Consider the following 16,441-nt stretch of genomic DNA (forward strand, 5'->3'; position numbering starts at 1 on the left):
CACGAAAACACCAACAAGACTTGGAAACGAAGCTCTTTATTTGGGCTGACTTGCGCCCGGAAAAGAACTGAATCACTCGGCGGCGGCGTAAGCAACAAACGTGCTCGTCGGTCGTCGAACTACGAATGCCCACCGCTCGCGGCATCGCTCAATTTAAAGCCGGCAAAGAAACTTCCAGATAGCAGGACAAGATCATCTACAGTAATCTGGAAAAACCTAGATGCAGCCTTTCATGGCTGCGATCAATCGAGATTAGACTGGTCACTTCTCGCGTCACGAACAAAAAATGATAACAGCCCTTTCCTGCAGCCTTGCGCGAACGAACGGACGCTACAATGATACGTGGCATAAATGATAACAACCCTTTCCTGCAGCCTTGCGCGAACGAACGGACGCTACAATGATACGTGGCACTATTGAACAACAGTTTTAACGCTGTATGTCATGTGCTTCACTACTGAAGCTCAGAGGTGCATCTTCTATCCATATCCACTTGAAAAAATAAAGCTTTTTTTAGATGCTACGTAGTGCTCTAGTCAAACAAACTGCGAGCAGTGCAGGAAATCAAAAACGCAGGCAGAAAGACAAATAAAAATGAATTTTGGGAAGCAAGATGTAAAACTGAGGTTAACACTATTAAGTAAATGTAACGTGCATAAAGCAAAGATATCTTTTTGCAAAAGGAGCTCGCACAACATTTCCACACCAAGTTTGACTTTCTTGGCATAAACCACCCAGCTGTGTCTGGTAACAGCAACTATGCCTCAGAAAAGGATTGAGAGATGCCTCCTCTCGTTTCCAACTCTTTTGTGATTCAGCTGAATGACAGCATTGTTAATGTTTGTTCTTTAGTGAGCAAGTTATTTGTTAAAAAGAAAAAAGAGAGTTTTTGCGATACTCTAACATCACAAAATGTTTCAATAATAAGGTGTGTTCAGTGGTTTCCAACTTTCAATTAAATAACGAAATGAAAGCATTTCACATTCAAATTAGAGTTCATATATTTTTCTCTTTGCTTTGAGCTAAGAAATGGTTGATAATTGGAAAGAGCGTGAAAAAACTTTTATTTATGAAGTCACAATTACGAAATGTTCCGAGAACATGTATTTAATTCAATTTTATGTGAAACAAGTCCTTGTGCACTTGTGCAATATGTTAGATAAGCTATTTGCCAGAAGCTTTCAAGAAATTTTACTGCAGGGAACTTGCTTTCAAAAAGCATGCAAATAGTTTCTCTTGACGTCAAAGAATGCAAATAAGGGTAAAACTGTAATCCTGTCCATCATAGAAGTTGAGCATAGGGTTTTGAAGTCACCACTTCAAAAATGGGATGAAAAATTTGCATTTGTACAACTGCTTCTAAAGCAGCAACTGCAAAACCCTAACTCAGCTTCTATGATAGTAATAATAGTATGATATATGATAGTACCGTAATTTCTGGCGTATAAGACGCACCCGCCATATATGCAGACTGTCATTGAAAAAGTTGGTATATAAGACACACCCGTGTATAAGATGCACCCCAATTTACCCAGTTAGACTAGTGAGGTTTAACTAAACACGCTTGCTCAACCATCGCGAAATACACTGTACCTGTGAAAAGTTCTTAAGCAACGCCAAGTGATCAAAAAAGGCAACACTCGCGCCATGCCTGCCCCTGTTCTAGCAAAAAAGAAAGAAAAACGAAAGAACTCTGCGGAATTTGACGTTGGTCAAAAGCAACTATGGCATAGGCTTGTCATGACGTAAACAGAAAAACCCAGCAGCGGCATTTGAACTGCCTCACTTCCTGAACCATGGCACCGTCTTGGGGTCCTTTTAGATTCTCAGCTGGTACATAAAAAAATATAAGATAAAATCGCCAGACATTGCTACCACTCACCTCAGCGTTCCATATGCGGTTGGCATGTTCGTACATCACCCTGACATACTTGTCCAGGTGGTGTGCATCATGCTCGAACAGGCTGACCAGAGACCGCGTCTGCACAAACCATCAGTGGGAAAAGTGCGTCAACAGCATGAAAAAACATGGTTGTGCAACAACACACTCCTGTTTCGAAGGTGCCTGTCAAATTTCTTACTTCATTTTATACAGTGTCGAAGTGCATCTACGTTCTTTCCCTTCCACTAAGTGGTGCCCCACTTAGATTATACAACTCAATCTTGAAAATTTGGACAATTTTATGAAGAGCACATCCCGTTACACCCTTGCTTACTCCTAGGGGAAAATTCACTATTAAAAACCTCCTCTCTTGTTTCGTTCCTAAAAGATGCACACGTCCTAAACCTCCTGTAGGGTTACAAAATAATCTTTAAACTTCCTCACACCAAACAGACATATTATACCTTGTGCTTGGCACATGATGGCCTTAGCTGCCTATGTGCCATAAAACCCAACACAACACAACACAATTTTAAACTAGGAGGGGCTAAAAATTTGTTCTGATTATGCAACAGAAAATGAACAAGGAGGCGGAAGCTTCAGGGTGCTTAGACAAGAAGACCTGCTTCGGTCTGGGCAAAGACATGCAGAACTGAAATTACACAGGGCCAAGGCCATTATGGTTAAAGAGAGCTAAGGCTGTACACTGTCATTCTTTTCTTATACTTCCACCTGAAATGAATTCTCCTTTAATTGTGAGGGCTTAATTGTTGATTAGAGGCTCAATCAGCCTTGTTCAAATGAGATTTGGAAACAACACTGGGCCATGATTCTCATCAAATAAGGTGGCGATCCATCAGTAATCAAACACAATGTTCAGGAAGAGTTTCAAATGGTCTGGCACAGTGATCTTCCTGCGATGCGAAATCGCTTTTGCCCGAAAAAGCAAATTACGGCCCACAGCGGCTTCCGTAAGGTAGCTCCTTTTAAAGAGTGGTACTTAAAACCAGGTTGGAGGTGCTGTTTGAGAAAGCATCCTCTAACCTGACTGCACGGTGTGTGCTGAAGCTATGCAAAACACACTGTGCTACTGAGCATCCAGCATATAGCACTTAAAGTTCTTATTTGCATGAATGTGAGCAGAGGATGTAAATACTTATTTTTTCCTTCTTTTCCAATCTCTCTACTGCCCTTCTTTACCTAACCTTCAGTTTTCCTTCAACTCCCCAATCCCCATATCCCTCTAATCGCCGCTAGCTGTATTTCAGGTGTTTGATTAATGCATGGCACCCTTCACAGTCGGCACCCTTCTTTTTCCTGCCTTTTCATTGTTTTCAGTGAACCACCACCACCTCCTGGTGTATGTGTATGTATGTACGTCTTTCTCATGGTGGTATTTTCTAGTTGGCTGTGCCTCTATTCACTATGCACCAACTAGCCCACACAGATCCAGTGCTGTTTGTATGCATAATTTCGAAGACCAAAAGTTTGTCTTCAAAGCCTCAATCTCACTGGTGAATGCTCGAGTTACAAAGGACGACGGAACACAACAGAATGCTGTACAGTGTATGCTTTGAGCATGTGACCTGTGCCTCAAGACAGAGCTTCCTTGTGCAAGCATCGCAGTGACATCTGCCCGACAAGAAGGTTCGTGTGCTTCATGCGGTGGGCACCACGGTCCGTCAACTAGATATGCCCCAACCGACAACAAATGCGGGCAGAAGGGATGAGACATGCAGCCAAATGATAACTTTTCTTGGTCAAACATTTTGCGACAGCCAGATTTTGTAGTGTAGAGTTCAGTTTACGGTCACATTGAAAACAAACTGTGACAAGTAGATGTTTGGTTATTTGCGTCTATATCAGTTTCCATGGACGTTCACCGAGCATTTTGTTGTCCTTCAAGGCATGCTCCTGCATCAGAACTTGTTTGGCATACTGCCAAGGTCAAGAAGAAAAACATGCACGGCACACAGTCACTGTGTGAACACAGGGCAGCTTGTAGGATAAGTTTGGCCGTGATAAGAGACAACAATGCAGAGATGAGTGACTGTGGTAAAAAAAAAAAAGTGACAGGGTTTCAGTGTCGTTACAACGAGTAGACGTGGGAAAGCATGTTTTCATTCTTCTCTTTTTCTGGCATCTGCATGTGCACGAAACCGCGTTTCTCGCTCTTTGTCTTCGCAGCCTCTCTCCATTCGGCAGCAGCTGCCGCAATGCTCCTCCGAACTTACCCGAGCTTACCCAAGTTACTCCAAGGCCTCACACAAGATTCTTGGTTGGGTTTGAAAACCACTATGCAGTGGTTTTGCACTAAAAAACAAACCGCCGCGGTGGCTCAGTGGCTATGGTGCTCGGCTGCTGACCCAAAAGACGCGGGTTCGATCCCGGTCGCGGCAGCTAGAATTTCTTTGGAGGAGAAATTCTGGAGGCCCGTGTACTGTGCGATGTCAGTGCACGTTAAAGAACCCCAGGTGGTCGAAATTTCCGGAGCCCTTCACTACGGCGTCTCTCATAGCCTTAGTCGCTTTGGGACGTTAAACCCCACGAAACCAAACTAAAAAACAACACTGGAAGACAATCACTGGTCTGCCTGGTTGCTGGCTACAGTAGAAGTGGTCACATTTCAGTGGTAACAAGGCATGCAAAGAGGCTATGAGCAAGACTTGACCAAAACTGACCCACCCTAGGGGCACAGCTATACCGAAACACCTGGCTATACAGTGCACTGTGACACACATTCATTTCTGTACGTTAAACTGATCAACACAATGCAGCAACAGACAGAAGTTACATTTATGCACCTATAAAATGTGAGCCAAACAATGTTCCTGACAAGTGGAGTCATGTTCTGACACCATAGGAGCAAGCACAAGTTCACATTCCCAGGACATCCCCCTGCACCATACTGAAAACCTGCCTTCCTGAAACAATTGCCAACAAGCAAGATAAAAGCATGTTTTGTAACATTTCAGCAACCACTGTTTTTTAAGACCCAAACTGCAATAGTGTCTCATTTTCTTGCTGCTCTTTCGCGGTTTTAATGTTAAAGCATTTAAATCACTTCGCTTGGTTATTCCCTAAACCTAAAGAATATCACAAGTAAATAAACAAACCAGAAATTGGCAAACACTCGGCATTTCAATATAATTCACTTGACTACGAAAACCTGCTTAGAGTTCCAAGTAATAAGACAACACAGAATGCAGTGATATCTTCAACACTGAGCTGTTGGTATTTTTATTTACAAGGCCAGAGTTATTTAATATCACTTCAAGAATATGCTAGCAATGTACATGTAAAGGCTATTTTAGTAACAGCCACACCACACTAAAAGCTTGTGTACATACCGTGTACTACTTTGAGAGAAGCCAACAGCCACTGAAACCAAGGGGCACAGGGGATTTTTTTTTTTAATTAATTTTATATTTTGTGGTGTTGATCAATTTATGATATTACTGAATATGTTATCGCTTAAAGCTAATTGATTAGAAAAGCAGAAGAAAAAACAACCACATGCCGCCGGTGGGATCCGAACCCACAACCTCCGAATTACGCGTCCGGTGCTCTACCGCTGAGCTACGACGACGGCTGTCAAACCTTCTGCTTTCGGGGGTATTTATGTTTACAAATAACCAAACCTTGGGAGTGTTCACCAGCGCCACCCACGCTCTTAAGCGGCGGACGTAGCACGTCCTGAGTTACCGCTGATGTGACGTAGAACGTCATCAGAACGGCGAGGGTGGAAGCTGTGTGAGAACCCTCTTATGCTTCCTAAGGCATCAAAGGCTGCCAGAACCGAGGCCCTCGTAAAGCAATTAATAAGTTAATAATTTAATAATAAGTCCTTCCCACAGCTGCAATACACGGAAGGTGCTATGCGACAGCACAAACTTAGCCTCTTACCCCTGTACTTTGCCTTAACCTCAACAATGCAGCACAAACGTGCAGAGTGAAAACATGCGTGGCTTGCTCTGCACAAAACATCTGCAATGAGCTCTGGCGCTTGCCATATCAACCAGGACAAAATGCTGCTGGCAGATGCAACAGGGGGTCAGAGCATTGTCTCGTTTATAGCTGTGTGTGGAGATTGGCGATGTGCTATAAAACCCAGAACAGGAAACTGACATAAATTTTAGAGTTTTCCCTTTGCGCTCTAGGCGCAAAGCAAAAATTTGTAGCACTGCACTGTTTACTAAGAAGGGCCACGTCCTCTTTCTGTCTGCACGCAAAGTGCTTGCAACCTCGATTCACCTCATTTCATCTGACTCAAAGGTCCTAGGCACGAGTATTACATACAGAACATGGCTACACTGTGATCGCTGTAGGGTCACTGTAGTCAAGGGAAAGGTTCCGATAACTCACAAGGTTAAAGTTACAGGAAAAAGAAGAAAATAATGGACAAACCTGCAGAGCAAAGAAAATGGTAACATTTTTCCCAAATCTGATAAATGTTACATGTATTGCGTAGCATCACTGAACTATGTGATACTGCGTGCAAAGTCTTCCACTTTTTAGCTGTCTGAATGTAGAACAACTGAGGGAACATGATAGTCAAGGTGCAATTGTGAGATGTCAAGAGACAGTTGTCCCTCCTGCAAATACAGAGCTCACAGTGGGGCACTACATAGACTGGTTTGGTTTATTGGGGTTTAACGTCCCAAAGCGACTCAGGCTGTGAGGGACGCCGTAGTGAAGGGCTCCGGAAATTTCGACCACCTGGGGTTCTTCAACGTGGACTGATACTGTACAGTACACGGGCCTCTAGAATTTCACCTTCATCGAAATTCGGCCGCCGCGGCCGGGATCGAACCCGTGTCTTTCGGGTCAGCAGCCGAGCGCCATAACCACTGAGCCACCGCGGCGGCCCTAGGGCACTATATAGATACAAGGTGAGAGGGTGTGAAAGCCAGACAATCCTCTTGTGGTGATTATAAGGCATTAGGGTGATGCCAAGAGTGAGCAAAATTCATTACTGCTGAAATGCCAAGGCACTTGATGCCCCAGTCCCGCCAGCACAACCACGAGGTTGTACAAGATGTCTATGGACCACAAGCACAGCAAGAACCTGCGCATTTCTCTGACCACTGATTGCTACCTGCTCCAGCTTGCCATCATGGTGCCCATGATGTCGCATGCAAACCACCTAGTGGCTAGTGGCAAGTGAGCGGTTTTTCCACCAAGAGAAATCCATTCCCAAGTGACAGTACTTTCCACCTTGTTTTCCATTGACATTTGAGCTCCAGAGATGGATTTTGCTCGCTCTTGATGTTGAACGCCGAAGTGTGACTGAACCATTAGTGTGGGTTTCACGTGGCTGCAAGATAGAGAAAATCTGGATGTCTGAGCATTATGTATGCTGGTAGCTTTATTTGTGTAGGTATGAGTTTTAATGTATGTTGAAGGACCAGGCATCTGCTTGCTGCAGAAACAGTGTGGTTAAGGTGTTTTCGCTCATAAAAGGTCCTTCAAAGGTTCACAAGAAGACGTGCGAAGAGTAAGAACTTTGGAGTTGGTTATGTTTAAAGATGTCTGCCTATTTTTACAACACTGTCCAACAGTTAAAAGGCCCTCTTGTAGTGCTGTCTGGTTGTCAAAGTTACGTAAGAAGATATAATGCAGCTGTCTGCAAACATGCAAATCACACTGCGGTATAATAAGACACGCTGCTGACACACATTAAAAACAGAGGGGGCTAAAGTACTGCACCGTAAGGAAGTCCAGGAATGATGGCACCACTGTCAAAGTTATAGCAATTCACAGTAAAACACCGCTCACTGTGAGAAACAAGGCTAATGATTCAGTTTAAGACAGATCAAAATGAGTCAAGATTAAGCTTTGTCATTAGATGCAGCTGTCATTGACTGGTTTTTAGATACCCAAAAATATTGTGACTGCTTTTGTGTTGTAAGAAGAATGCAGCGCAAACCGTGAAATTAATGCAGTAACTTCTGTTTCCCAACAGAGTCCCAGTTGGAGCCCGTGTTGGGAACGGTGGATGATGGTGCTGTCGAAATACGCTATATGTTCCATGATTTTTGACTAGACGCTTGAAAAAGTTATGGCCGATAAATAAATGCTAGAGATTTGTAGCCAAATTTAATAAATGTGATGCTAGTGAGTCAACATGGCATGATTTGAGCAATTATAATCAAAGTAATTCATGTATGCCACTAACAAATTGATCCGATTGTTTCAGGATTATGACAAATTATAAACAACCTGCCAAGAAATATTTAGCTCAGATCAGTCTCCACAGAACTATATGCAGAGCTACAGAGTGTTTGACATGTGAACACGCAGAGTGCAAGTATTGGAGCTTGCATGTCTTGTGGCCAGGTGTAATAACATAATCATTCTTGATTTTACACGTTTGTCGAAATGAAATAATATGGTTTTGTAGAAACAGTAAGGATGCGGGATATATATATATATATATATATATATATATATATATATATATAAGGAAAAGGTGGCAAAAATGCTTGTCCTCTGCAGAGAAAATTGACCTAATTGACCTAATTGGCCTAAACTGATCCTGGATTTGAATCACAAAGTCAACGACTGGCTGTTCTAGAAGCTGAGCAAACAATGTGCTCACTAAATTGCTGCTCGTGGGAACTACTTTGCTTGAATGAATAACCAGTAGGGCACTTTTTTCAGAGTCCTCCTAAAGTACAGGGCACAGATGCTTTTGACCCAAATGCTCTTGCGAGTGGGAGCATGCAAGCGAGCCCTTGATAATGCTCACAGAACAGCATTCCTGGACAATTACGCCGGTCTGTCGCTAGCAGTCAACATAACCGAAGCTAGCTATCTTTCCGTGGCATTAATGACGCCCGAACGGAAATTGCTCCAGCTGTTGTACTAAAGTCCCTTGATCAGCATAAGCTGATCTAGGGACTTTAATTGCCACCAAACAGATTACAGAGCACGGCATTTCCTATTCTGCACTAACTAGCTCTGAGGCGTCGATTTAACAGACTTCGTTAACGAAGACTGCGCACTACCTCGGTCCCATTTAAGGCGTGGTGACACCGTCGAATTACGGGCGTCAAATTTTCTGCAAACAACTTATCATCGCGTCTGATGCGACACCAAAGACAATACCAAACAATCGTATCACCACCTTCGTCTGAAGGCCATATCGTGTGAACACGAGTAGGCAGACAATACGAGAGGACGAGAAAACACACATCGATGCAGCGAGCTAGAAAGTTGGTATACGTGCGCTACATCGGCGCAAAAACAACGGATGAAGAAACGCAGAACAATACTGCTGAGAGCAGCGGTGGGAACGCCCACGAGATATCGAAATCGCCGGAGCGTGCAGGGCCGTCGAGAATTGTTGACTGGCTATCACCAACCTGCGGGTTGTCCTCCAGTGCGTCTTCCAGGTGGAGCGCTTCGGGACCCTGCATCTCGCCGGTGGATGGGAAGCTTCAGGAGCGAGCACCAACGACGACCTCGAACCTTTCACGGGGCACCGTGTGTGTCGGCGGCCACTAGCAAATTCGCTCACACACGCACACCTGCTCGTTTCTCGACGAGCGTCTGGAACGATCACCGCTCTCGGTCGCCACCCATCGGGGATAGAAATGCTCCCCGCTCGTACGCCTGCTGCCGGCCCCCAAGCGAAGCGCGGCTGTGAGATGCGAAACGCGCGGAGTCTCGCCCCGACGTTGCAGGGTGAAACTTTGTTTACTTTCGATCACGCACGCAGCAATCGCAGCTTCGCCTACGGACGAGCACCTACAGCAACCAACAGCTGTCTCCTTCATTGGATTGGATTGGACGAGTACGTCTGCAGTTAACCTAAAGGTTTCGGTTTCGTTTCAGCAGTTGTTAGTTTTTGTGTACGAGCAGGTGTTGTTTTCATGCCATAGCTATTATTTACTACTTGAAAAGGCTGCGTTGATCTTGGAAGGGCTGCTTTTTTTTTCTGTTATTGCTGTATGGGTAACTGTCAGAATGAGTTAACTGTCACATGCAGAGAGTCCTGTAACTTCATCGTAGAAAAGTGGAAAATTCATTTTGGAGGAAAGGAAAATGGCGCAATATGTCTCACATCACGGGGGACACCTGAACCGCGCCGTAAAGGGATAAAGGAGGGATTGAGAGAAAAAAGGAGTAAAGAGGTGCCGTAGTGGAGGGCTCTGCAATAATTTCTACCACCTGGGGATCTTCAACGTGCACTGACATCGCACGTGCACACGGGCGTACTGTCAGCAGCAAAAGTTTGCGGTATCTCCAGCGCGTGATGGAGAGACACAGGAGGAGGAGGAAAAACTTTTATTAAGCAACCCTTAAAAGGAAGCCAGTGAGGGTGGGGATAAGGATAAGGGGGTTGCAGGAACAGGTGGGCCCTCGTGGTCGCGCTAGGTGGCCAGGAGCCCATGGGCCCTGGCGACCTCTGTGGCCCAGCTAGGTCACCATCCGGAGCTGAACCTCCGGCTGTGAGCTGTGCAGCACGGCCTCCCATCTCTCCTGGTCGTCGAGTCTCAGAAAAGGGGGAGTTGGAGTATTAGGGCAAGCCCTGTATGTGATAAATTTCCGCCTTAGGGTGCTGGCATAATTTGCAGGACAGATGATCCCCTGGGCGCATGAGGGAATACAGGTAAGGGTTCCGAAAAGTGTCTGTCTGAATCCGTCGCCGAATGACTTGCTCAGCCTTATTTAGCGATTTATGGGGAGGGGAGTAAACTAGTCCGGAACCCCGGTAGTGAAGCGTGACGTACATCATCATGCGTTCCCTAGCACTGCGGAACGAGGGGAGGCCGTCCACCGCCCGGTCGCCGAGTCCTCGGGCGTGATTTTGTGCAGCCGTATTCCCCGAGTGTCCGCAATGCGCAGGAACCCAGATGAGTGTGATGAGCCGACTTTATGGTACAACACTGTTCAGAACACGATGTGCTGGCGTGTGAACCCGTTGTTTGGCGAAATCGTATGGCAGATTTAGAATCCGAGAACATGTATTTTGCATTTGTTTCAGTAATGGCCAGGGCTATAGCTGCTTCTTCAGCCTCGACGGGATGTTAAACGCGATTGAGAGTTAGAGCTGAGCAAGGATTATGATCGCGGTTAAGTACCGTGATGGCATAGCAAATTATATTTAAAAGTGCATTCCAGTGCCATCTGCCGCCCCAAGCATGTAGTCGAGGCTCACGGAAATTGCTTTTGAAGCACGCTTTGCGCGTGCCTATCCTTTCTTCGCTATCAAGTCGAAACAGGCGCAACGATGGTGACACAGCGATTCATTGCCAGCAGCGAGTAACCGCCTACGCCGAGGTTGAGGAACCGACAGCCGCCGACGCTGGGGTTCCGAGAAGGGCGGTTGCCGCCATCAAGGACCCGAGCACCTAACAACACTCGCTACCACGGTAAAATTGGTTTTGTAGCGAAAGCTACATTGGCCACGAACTTGCGATTTCGCTGTGGCGGAGGCACAGAGACCGACCTTGAGCCGTTGCCTAGGAACCGCCGCAGATGGCGGACGCCGCTAGGGTGCCTCGATGCGCGCGCGCTCCGTTGAGGGTGAAGACAACTGCGTCGTCTGCTACGGCGGCCGCCATTGCCATGCCCACTTCAAAGGCGCGGGGCGTGCTCCAACAGGCTTTGTGCACTTCCTGCTGCAAAAGCGCGCTTGTCTTCGCGACCAAAAGAAAACACAACTGCGTTTCGCGCCTTTTCTAATGAAGTGGCAACAGAATAGGCTTGTAAGGGACAACTGTCCAAATATTTTAAGATTTGGACGGTCGTTTCTCCTCGCACACGACGACTCGGGTGCTGGATTGGAAAGAGTTCATAGAGCGCACTAGGAACCTAACTGCAGGATTAAAATAAATAATAACAGCAATATCGTAAGCAGGTAGATTGCATTCAATCACTCAATTGTTCAAATAATTAAGAACGCTCCAATAAGTGATAGTAGGTACCAAGAAAAGCCTATGCAGAATGCACTGAAAAAGTGAAGCTTTATTTTCGCATGGATGACTAATCGACCAAATTCACTTTTTCTCAGCTGTTATAAAATTTTTAGGAGAGTACAACTAATTTTATTTGTAACAAGCTCAGGGGCACAATTATGCCATGTGTACTATAAGCGGCTTTCCGCGCATCTCATATCGAGCAATGAATTCAGGAAGGTGGCATCACCGATGTGAGCTGCAGTCGGCAGACTGTTACGGCTGTCGCTAAACGTAAGCCCGTTGTGCTCTAAGCGGTGCGGGCCGGGCTCTATTATTTTACTTTCCTTTTAGATAAGCCCTTAACCTAACATCTGTCGCTAAACGTTTTAATGCGAGTGCAGCTCTCGCATTCCTTGGCTCGTTGTGCGAAAAGCCCGCCGTCGCCGTGGCAAGAATGCGTGCCAGGAATGCGCGGCAGGGCTCCCTCCCTGCAATTAACCCACGGGAGGGGGGGGGTTATCACGAGTGTATTGTCACCGCGGGGGTGACAATGCACAAGTTTAAACCTGTCGGCATGGTGAAGGAAGGAGCGAGCAGACACGGGAATATTCCTGCAGCTACCGAGTGCATTAAAAGGAAAATCCCCGCGGCCAACATCAGCTGGCCTTCAGTTTTCGGAGAGTGAGGTTGCGGTAATATGCCGTCTTCACCATCTGAAGTTCAATCACTCGCGTCCACATCATTACGCGAGACAGCAAAGTGTGGCCGTAGGCGGCAGAGCATGGTCGTCTCGCTTTGTCGCGACCTCATAATCAGCAACTTTCAGAACCTCGCAAAAATTACGTAGCCGCACTAAACATTGCAGTAGCATTTCGCCGCAACCCTACATTCAGCGACAAGTAACGCTCTCGCATTTATACATCACAAGGATTGCTTAAGTGCCCCCATAATCGAAATGGACTACACTTTTCCTTTACTTTACTATGAAGGAGAATTGTTTGCGCCATTGTGAAGAGATTTCATGTTCATTGTTTCAAGTTAAAATGCAGTCAGTGAGTCAGAACAGCAGGCGCACCAAAAACAGGCCTCAAACTTTTTTCAGCGAGAAAGTCTCATTCAAAGGAAAATACTCGAACAACGCCTTTTTTTTTTTTGCAGTCCATCTCGTCGAGTGAATGCGGGCATTTTTGTTTTCTTAGAAGGTGCGGAACTTTCCGGGCAGTGATACTTGTTCTGCGAGCAATCTAATTTGCTCCCAAATTCGCCACACAATCCCTGTGCACCAAGTTGCTAATCCCCAGCGGCACTTAATTTCAGAGCGATAATATTTACATTTCCCTGTTCAGACCTTCCACACGTTCTCTCAATAAAAATAAATTGCGTACCTCAACGGCACGCACATGCGAATCCTATGGCGTACGAAGGAAAGTTTTACTCATGCTGCAAATGCACGATGTGTTTGTCTGCTGCCACTTGTCGCGCTTGGTATTTACTGTCCAAAGCAGCCTTCTCTTGGGGTCCCTCGGGAACTGAAATATTCTCCATCCATTTCTGGAGTGGTTGGTGCACTGCGGCACACAACAACCCGGCATTTTTCGATGTGCGCCCGGTCAGCACCAAGAGAAAAGGCGACAAAGCGAACGCACGTGTTACGGCCGCCGCGCCGCCGTGAGAAAGGGCATGAAAATGGCCGCCGATGGACTGTCACGGCCGGCGAGGCGGCACTCGCCCTCCCAAAGGGTGACTCCACCCTAGAGGGGGCGCGCGCGCATCGGGGCGCCCTGTCCCCGATGCGATGGGGGCACCCTGTCCCCATGTCCCCGAATATATCTAGTTGACAGCCGTGCTGTGCGGACGTGCGTTTTTGGTGCTCTTCGGATCACGCGTGGAGACCGGGACCGGACAGACTGCGAGAGCGTCTGCGTAAAATAGATGAGTACTTTCCTTTAATAGTTTTAAAAGTGCGTTTAGTTTTTTAGGCTGTTAGGGGAAGTGCAGGTTAAGGAATAGAATTTAGGTCAGTGACCTAATTTCGGCCGGGACTATTTGGCCGACAGTTGTCTCAGTGTTTTTTTTTTTTGTGCGTTAACTTTTAGAGAGATAGCTATTTTTTTCCAAGTGATTGATCGGCATTTGCGGTAGCCAGACTTTTATTTGATTTTGCACGTGTTTTCAAGTGTTTTCGTCTTGAGCGTGTAGATATCTGGGCATTTGGTGCAAGCAATAATCGAGTGTTGCTACGATGGTTAAGTTACTGAAGGTTAGATGTATGGTGTGTGAGGAATCGGTGAATTTAAAAGAAACGCGGTTCGATTCAGTGGAGGAGGCCGAAGGCGCAGATTTTATGTGCAAATTCTGCGTATTAGGTGCACGCCTGGACAGGGCTGAACAGGCGAACAGCGAACTAGTGCTAAGGATGGATGCTCTAGAAACAGAGTTACAGATAGAGAGGGCAGAGAAGCGTAAGCTTCAAGTACAGCTATCTCAGATCGAGTCAAAAACGGCTGACACCGCCATTGGAAGCCACAATGGCGGGCATTCCAGCGCCAGCCACGTGGATGGGGCTTGCACTGGCATGGACAGCGAGGGGCCAGTAGGTCAGACATGTTCAGGCAGGAACAGCTATGCACAGGTGGCAGCTGGGAATTCGAGAGGCGGTACTGAGAAGGGGTCCGGGCTACTTCCAGGAAATGAGGGCACAGTCGCTGATAAGAGGCAGCGAGATCCGGAAGTTAGGAGGGAGTGGCAGAGTACCCTAGTGCTTATCGCTGGTGACTCAAACATGGGGCGCTGCAAAAGAGCTATTCTGGACCGGGTGAAGGGTGATAGGCGGGTAGCAGTCGGGGTGTTTCCAGGAAAGACAATGGACGATGTCCTGACAGCGACTAAAAGTGAATTTTCCGAGAAGGCTGCAAGGCGTAACTTGGTAGTGGTAGCGGCGGGGCTAAATGATGTCCTGAATGGTAACGCCGCACAAGTAGGGAAAACATTAGCTGAGGGAGTTGACGGTATAAGGGCGATAGCACAGCAAGCGCAGATCGTGGTGTGTACAGTGCCTGAGGTACAAGGAAGGAATGCAGAGGTTGCTAAAGACGTTGTGAATCTTAATCGCGAGATAAGACAGTTAGGCCTCGAGAAAGGCTTTGAGGTGGTAGAAATAAACAAGGAAGTGCACAGGGCAGGTTCGGGCAGAGACTTTGGACGAGATGGCATCCATTTCAGTGGAAGGGTAGGAGAAGAGATAGGCAGGCGCCTGGGAGGCCGAGCGGTAGCTTTTTTAGGGGGTCCACGGTGGCTCAGGGCGTAGGTGTAGGTAGAAGCGATGTAAATGTAACAATGGCGGCTGATCCCAACAAAATGGCCACTAGGAGGCCCAGAAAGAAAACTACGAAAAAGAAATTTAACGCCAGGATCAGTTACATAAACATGCAAGGGGGTAGAAAGAGAGCGAAATGGCTAGAAATAGAACAGCAGTTAAAGGACGAAGCAGTAGGTGTGTACGCTCTATGCGAGACACATCTGAGGGATCTAGAAGATCCACCTTTCATCGATGGCTATGTCTGGGAAGGGTGCAACAGAACAACAACGGAGAAGAAGGGAGGAGGAGTAGGTATGCTGATACATCAAGGAACAAATTGGCAAAGAATAAAATCAACTTGCAAAGAACATGTCTGGGTATCAGGTACAATTGCTGGCAAAAGGACATGGCTAGGGGTAGTTTATTTAGGGACCGGGGACAAATGCAGGCAAGAAAACAAGGATCTAGTTAAGTGCCTCAATGACGATATAAAGCAGATTGGAGACGGTGTCGATATTATTTTGCTTGGAGACATGAACGGCCACATCGAGGATCTGGATGGATACACAGATTGTAACGGGAAGTTAATGCTAGACTTGTGTGAGCGGCACAACTTAGTTATTGTCAATAGAGAAACTAAATGTGAGGGTCAAATCACGTGGGAATCCCGTAACAGGCAAACAACCATTGACTACTGTCTAATGTCGCAGGGCATCTATAGCAAGCTCGCAATAATGGAAATAGACGAAGAGGCATGGGCGTCCGGAAGGGGGGGCAAGGGGGGGCGGTTGCCCCCCCTTGGAATTACGGATATTATTTATGCCCTAGTAGAAAACAACTACAAACCTACCGCTTCCCCCATCCCCAGACATCGGGTGCACCCCCCTGGAAAAAGTTCTGCGGACGCCCTTGCGAAGAGGGGAAGGACAGCCTAGGAAGTGATCATAAACGTATTAGTCTACAGTTGGGAGCCCTAGTCAAAAGAGAAATGCAACGAAGTCCAAAAGACAACGCAAAATTGAATGATGAACAAATAGCGCTAATATCAGCCGATATAGAAGAAATAATTGAGAAACGCCACATGGAAAATTGGGATTATAATCAGTTGGAACTGCTCATCGCTACAAAAATGAAACAAGTGAAAGAAGTTAACCGCTGGAGAGGAAAGAGGAAGCCACGAAGCTGGTGGAATATGGAAATTAAGGAGGCCATCGAACAACGACGGGTGGCTTCAAGGGAACACAGAGAAGCAAAGAGGGCGCAGTTATCTGTAGAGGAAATAGGAAAAAAAATGGGAATCTTATCGACAAAAGAAACAGCAAGTTCAGGTCCTAGTCCAGGCTAAAATAAAGC

At 46.4% G+C, this 16,441-nt stretch overlaps 1 protein-coding gene across 4 annotated transcripts in view; it reads right to left on the reverse strand.

The window, feature by feature from the left end:
- LOC149360711 (DCC-interacting protein 13-alpha-like) overlaps nucleotides 1-9,645 on the reverse strand; it is a 77,357-nt gene extending 67,712 nt beyond the window's left edge. For 3 of the 4 annotated variants that reach the window (XM_089572462.1, XM_089572461.1, XM_089572460.1), the window contains exons 1-2: nucleotides 9,250-9,645; nucleotides 1,883-1,981 (exon numbers count right to left, since the gene is read on the reverse strand). In XM_089572462.1, the coding sequence (XP_089428588.1) occupies nucleotides 1,883-1,981; nucleotides 9,250-9,303 (153 nt within the window). In that variant the 5' untranslated portion in view covers nucleotides 9,304-9,645. Of the gene's footprint in view, nucleotides 1-1,882; nucleotides 1,982-9,249 lie in introns of those variants that run through there. The other variant, XM_089572463.1, reaches the window with a different exon arrangement.
- Between the last annotated feature and the right edge of the window lie 6,796 nt (nucleotides 9,646-16,441).

The sequence above is a fragment of the Amblyomma mixtum genome, chromosome 2 (genome assembly GCF_055824585.1).
Source record: "Amblyomma mixtum isolate Tamu chromosome 2, ASM5582458v1, whole genome shotgun sequence".
Taxonomy (NCBI): domain Eukaryota; kingdom Metazoa; phylum Arthropoda; class Arachnida; order Ixodida; family Ixodidae; genus Amblyomma; species Amblyomma mixtum.